Source organism: Panicum virgatum, chromosome 9K (assembly GCF_016808335.1).
Source record: "Panicum virgatum strain AP13 chromosome 9K, P.virgatum_v5, whole genome shotgun sequence".
Lineage (NCBI taxonomy): Eukaryota > Viridiplantae > Streptophyta > Magnoliopsida > Poales > Poaceae > Panicum > Panicum virgatum.
In genome coordinates this window covers 9,407,570-9,413,569 of record NC_053144.1, presented here as the reverse complement: position 1 = coordinate 9,413,569, position 6,000 = coordinate 9,407,570, and the positions used below count along the sequence as shown (strand labels likewise).

General features: G+C 57.3%; 1 protein-coding gene across 1 annotated transcript; it reads right to left on the bottom strand.

Moving 5' to 3' along the window:
* LOC120649953 (monoacylglycerol lipase-like) lies at nucleotides 1-3,826 on the bottom strand. Its single transcript, XM_039926899.1, has 7 exons — nucleotides 3,022-3,826; nucleotides 2,841-2,879; nucleotides 2,665-2,735; nucleotides 1,375-1,439; nucleotides 1,204-1,293; nucleotides 991-1,083; nucleotides 1-785 (listed from the first exon to the last, which is right to left on the bottom strand). Exons 1-7 carry the CDS (start codon nucleotides 3,435-3,437, stop codon nucleotides 384-386), a joined length of 1,176 nt encoding a protein of 391 aa, XP_039782833.1. The 5' UTR covers nucleotides 3,438-3,826; the 3' UTR covers nucleotides 1-383.
* Between the last annotated feature and the right edge of the window lie 2,174 nt (nucleotides 3,827-6,000).

Sequence of the window (6,000 nt, the reverse complement as noted above, 5' to 3'; positions counted from 1 at the left end):
AGACCGAGACTGTTGCAACTCTGATTTGGAATTGCAATCTTTAATGCATCACCCCGAGGGGAATGCCGGAATGGGCGTCTAAATTATATAGTGTCGGACACCACTCGTGCGGCCACACAGGGCGAAACGAACAACAATTTTACAAATCCATACGTATCCCTGACCAAAAAATCTAGGGATACAACACACCGGGGGGAGGCGTGAGTAAAGCGCCATCACCGTAGGTACTCGGGTACTCCTGTCCTCTGCTCCCGCATCGTCACCGCGTCATCACCGTCCGGAGGCGAGGCGGCGGCCCGCCTGCTGGTCCTCCGCGCTCCACGGCTGGCGATCGAGCTGCGTGTCCTACGGCCGGCGCTTGCCGGAAGCGGCGGCGGCGGGCGTCAGACCCTGGGGCGCAGCCACGCTACGATGTCCTCGATCACCGCCTCCTTCTCGGGCTCGATTAGGAGGTCGTGCAGCAGGCCGCCGTAGAGCCTGAGGGACTTGTCCGCGGACGAGGACCGCTCGTAGAGCGCCCGCGAGCCCTCGGGGTCGGTCACCATGTCGTCGGCGCCGTGCATCACCAGGACGGGGACGGTGATGCGGTGCAGGTGCTGCTGCAGGAAGGACGTCAGGCGGAGGATCTCGTAGCCGGTCCTGACGCGGATGGCGCCCGTGAACACGAGAGGGTCCGTGTACTTGGCGCGCAGGGCCTCCGGGTCGCGCGACACCGGCGGGCCGTTCCGGTGGGACGCCGTGAACTGGTACCTCGGCGCGATGAGGGCGAAAAGTGGCGCCATGACCTGCAGCAGGCAACAGAAAAATATTTTTTTTTCAGAAGGGCTCAAAGGCGAGCAATGATGTCTACAGATTCCACAAAAACTCTGATTGTTAGCACAATGATGTCTACAGATTCCATGCAAACTCTACTGGCGTTGCACATTGGTTACAGGCTTCAAACATTGTACACAAATGATCAGATATAGTTTAAGAAAGATCGAGTCATACCCTTACGATTGGGTGGGCAGGCTGTACACGAACAGCTGGTGATGTCAGGACAATACCGTTTATAAGAGTATCTACCTCTTTATCAAGTGCAGCCTGTCAAGAATCAAAATAATATTTAGATATATGAAGTATGAAGCAGAACCCAAGTGCCCAAGCACACTACTGGAGAAGCAAGCATTGGACAGTTAGTCCATATGGTGCCATTGATGTTACCTTCAAAATGATGCCACCGCCAGTTGAATGGCCAAAGCAGAAGCATGGAAGACCAGGGTTCTCAGCTAAGACTTTCTTGAGGTACATTTTCTACAGTAAAACAAAAGCAATTGAATAAAAATTTACATCACTAAGTCTCAAGAAACAGAAAGTAGCTTGGATTGCTCATACCAAGTCACTGACGGCATGATCAAGTGACTGCACATATCCATGAAGACCATCACTTCCACCATGGCCTGTAACATAGCATATTCTATAGATTAGAAAAGACTAATAAATCAATACTTCGCACTGAAATTTAGTACGCCTGAAGTTCAATCATAGAAGTACCACAAATTCTTAACATCAGTTAGCTCAACACGCCCTTAGTGCTGACACATGTGGTCAATTAGTAAGTGTAAGCGTAAGTCTACTTAAATGGCTAGTCAAAACCGAAGAAGGGGAGATTTTTCTCATAGGCCATTTTTTCTTCAGAATTATTAAATGATACTGTGTACCTAGAATCTGTTTATCCCTCAAACAGAGCAAGTGTCCAAGTCAGCAATTATCAGTTACCACAGATTTTAGTTAATACCAAATGAGGAACCATTGAACTGATGCACCTTATCTAAGCTCCACGTCACAAATCATTTACGAAATATAAGAATGGGAACCATGAAAGTGATGTAGCATCATATCTAAGCTCCCAGCTAGAAACCCACCTTGATGGGAGTAGTCATTAGTATATCCATCTCAAGGTTAAGAGCTCACCTTGACAGGCACTATGCTTAGGATCCAGGAAAAATTTCTGAAATCTACCATTCAGTCAAGGGTCATACACATTTTGAAACCCACCAGTTAGCTAGTTCATCTCAATGTTACGATCTTTTTCTTTAAATTATGCGAACTTGTTTCAAATTAAGATGGGGTCGGACCTCCTACGCTAGTGCCAACGTAAATAAATAACCAAATGAAGCCAGCAAAATATCTAGATATGAAATCTAGCCTTCAAACAGACACATGTCATTTCAATTTCAGGATCTATACCAAAAACATTCAGAAAACAAGTGTGCCTTCGTCCTCCCTTTTATTGGGCAATTTTTGAAAATTCAAACAATGCTATGTAGCCCTAAAAAATGATTTTTCTTCTCCAAGCCCTCGAAAAAGTTGTAAGCCTCATATAATTAGATTCCATGTCAGATTTTTTTCACTGTCTTTGGTCATGAGACACGCAAATCTATGGTCACCATATTTGACACTGACCCGTAGTATTCTTCTTTCAGAAAGAAACTTGAGAGAAACTGACATCTCAATTAATCCATCGTTAATAATTGTTTCCCGCACGAATTAGTAAAGTTCACAATCAAAACCGTGGAGTATAACCATGATCCGAGAGTTAAAATTACATCAAACACACATGCCTATCATAATATAAGTCTGAAGCATTAGAAATAAAAAAAAACGGATAAAAGAATCACTCACCAGTCCAGTCCATCCCGTACACCTTGATGCCGATCTCATTCAAACGCCTCGCTAAATGATCATATCTCCCACTGCCACACCAATCCAAGGAAGGTCAGGGTCAGCCATCCGCTACCAACCAGCATAGCCAAATCATGATTTCGAAAGCAAGTGATACGAACAGGAACGGTTCTCACCTGTGCTCGTTTAGCCCGTGCATGACAACAACTAGCGCCCTGCACCATAAGATTGCCAACAACAAAGGACGAATAATCAGCACAATAGCAACAGAAGGCACCTTCCCAGGGAGAAACAAGGAACAAAAGTTTTGAAGCACATGTGGGCACAGGAGCCCCTGGATGCCTGTAGTTCTCTCACCTTGGTTTAATGGTGGAGGTGGGCGGGTACGGCCACCAGCACTGCGTGAAGAGCGTCTCGCCGCGGGCGGTGGGGATGAGCTCATACTCCCGTCCGCCCTCCCGCGCCCGGCGGATGGCTATCTCCCTCCGCGCCGACGCCTGCCTGCGCGCGGCGACCATGGGCGAGCCGGCCGGCACCCGCAGCACCACCGACGCCGACGCTTTCCCCTTCTTCACGGTGGCGCCCGACGCGGACGGCGCGGCGTCGAACGGGGCCTCCGCGACGGCGGCCCCCGGGCGCGCGCGCCACCGGAAGGGCAGGAGCAGGAGCAGGGCCAGCGGCTGGAGCACGGCGAGGAGGCGGCGCAGCGCGAGCAGCGAGAGCAGCGCGCTCAGCCGCCCCGCGGCCTCCGCCGCCTGCATGCTCCCGGCCATCCTCGCGACCACCGTCGCCGTCTCCTATCCCTTCTTCTCCCTCCTCGACGCGGTGCTGGGCGCTGGGTCGGGTCGGGTCCCGGGCGTCGCCGCTCTCGTGGCCTCCCTCGTCCCCAACAACAAAAAGCTCCCGATCCCGGACCGATCGCGCCGGCACCGTCCTAAAAATGGATTCCCCCCACCCCTTCACCCCAACCAGCGCGATCCCTCCTCCACCGCCGCCCAAAAAAAGGAGCGCACGGTTGTATCGAATTATGCCGCCGCCACCCGCCGCCGCCGGTTCTCGAACCAGATGCTGGAGGCGCACGCAACGGGTACTAGCTTCTCGCAGACGAGGGTCGCGGAAAATCGGCGGTGAGGAAGGGAAGGAGAAGTTGAGCAAGTCTTCGCGAGTGGGAGTGGAGGCCAAGCTTTATAGCCGCCGCTCCGAGTACCAAGAGGGGAGGCGGCAAGGCGGAGAGAGGGAGAGCCCACAACAGAGGGTTTACTTTACCGCCGGTTTACCGGCGGTTACCGCTAAAATTTACCAATACCGCCTTTACGTTGTAACTCATACCGGTAAATTTCAAAAAAAATCGCTGAAATTTAAAATTTTCAAAAAAATTTAAAATAAAAAAAGACGGTTACCGCCGGTAACCGCTAAAATTTTCCGATACCGCTGAACGGCGGGAAATCGGTTACCGGCGGTAAGGTAAGGTAAACTCTGGCCCACAACCGAATCGAACACAATGTTAGGCTCTCCGCACTCGTCACTCTCCAAATTCACTCTCTAAAAGGAATATTTGGTCATCGAGATTCTCCTCTCTATATTCAGTTTTGCTGCACCCGTTCACTCTCTATATCTCCACTCTATACCAACTACCAGCAGACGGGCCCACAGATCAGATATTTTTTTACCCCCGTCGGCGTCCTCTCTCTCCCCGCTCTCTCTCTCTCGTTCTCCTCCCTTGCTCCCCCCGCCGGCACACCGCCCCTCTCCTGCTCCCCTCGCCGGGGACGCCCACGCCGTGGCCCCTCCATCCATCCGCCCCCGTCCAACCCCCCTCTCTCTCCTCCATCCATCGAGCTCGGCGGCCCTCAAGCTCCGACGCCGGCCGGATCCAGGAGCCCCTCCTCCTCGCTGCTCCCTCCGCCGGCCGAATCTAGGAGCCCCTCCCCCGCTTGGCGAGGCTTGGCAGCGGCCCATGGCGAGGCAGGGCGCGGCGGCCTCCGCCGGTGGCCATGGCGGGGCGGCCTCGGCGAGTCCAGGCGGCCATGGCGGGGTGGAGCAGGCTCCGCGGGGCAGCTCGGCCCCCTCCTCCAGGGCCGGGATGGGCGCGCGGGCCATGGAGCTCGCCGCCGCCCCCTGGACCTCGGCGCGGTGGAGCAGGGGCCCAGCCCTCGGCGCGGGCTCGGTCCGCGGGCCGCACCGCCGCGCACCTCCTTAGTGCTTCTTCCCCGCGGCACCCCCCTCCTCGTCGGCTCTTCCTCTACTCGCGCGCGCGCCGCGGTGGTCGGCCCCCTCGGCGGCCTCGACGGATCCGGCCGCCATCGCCTCCTCCCTCCTCCGTCCGGGTGTGGCGGCGGCGCTCGAGCTCCGCCCGCGGCGGCGGGGCTCGAGCTCGTCCGCGGGCGGAGCAGGGGCGGAGGAGCAAGGGCGCGCGCGGCAGAGAGCAAGGAGTAGAGCGCGGCCCTCGCGGTGGCGGCGCAGACCGCCCTCCTCCCTCCTCCTCCTCCTCCTCTCTTCTCCCTCCTCCCTCCTCCGTCGCCGGGGTGGGGCCATGGCGGGCCGCGCAGCGAGACGGCCGCCACCTCTGCTCATGGAGCTAGGCGGCCGCGGCGGAGCGCTGCGGCGGCCAGCGCGAGAGCCACCATCCCCGCGCTGCCATGGCCGCCGGCGGCCGTCGCCAGGCGGGGCTCGGAGCAGGGGCGCGCCGGTGACGGCGACGAGGCGGGGATGGTGGCCCTCCCGCGTGCGTCCATGGCCGGCTTGGGGTGGCGGCCGTGCTCCTCCGACGTGGACCGTCGGCGGGGACAGTGGCGGCTCCTTTCGGTCCGAGCCGCGGCGCGAAGGCAGGGTGGTTGGGCCGGACGGCGATAGCGCGCTGTCCGTACCCGCGCTGAAAGTTGCAGACATGAGGAGCCGCGCTAACTTACCGCAGCATTTAGAGAGCCCCGCTGCGGCAGTTTTGTCTCTAAACTCCAACTGTAAAATGCGTAGAGAGTGGGTTCGAGATCCCAGTGCGGAGAGCCTTGCGTCTCGTCTCGCGCCCGGCGCGGGTCGTGGCCGCGCACGGGCCCACGTGTCGGTAGCCTTCCAGCAGTGGGCCCCGCGCTCCAGCCAAACGTGTGGACGGGGGCCGATGCGGCAGGCCGCGTGGCGCCCCCGCAGCGGCCGGGGGTGCGAAAGGAGACCGGCAATGCGGCGGGGCCCGTGTGTCAGCGGGTCCCCGCGGTCGGTTGCCGTCGCTTATCTCTTTTGTTATCTCCACCGGGTGGGCCTCCGCATCGGTAGAGTCGCGCCTCGCGCGGGGCTCGTCGCCATCTAGATTCTCGCGGCCTGTGGACGTGGGAAAAGGGGCGG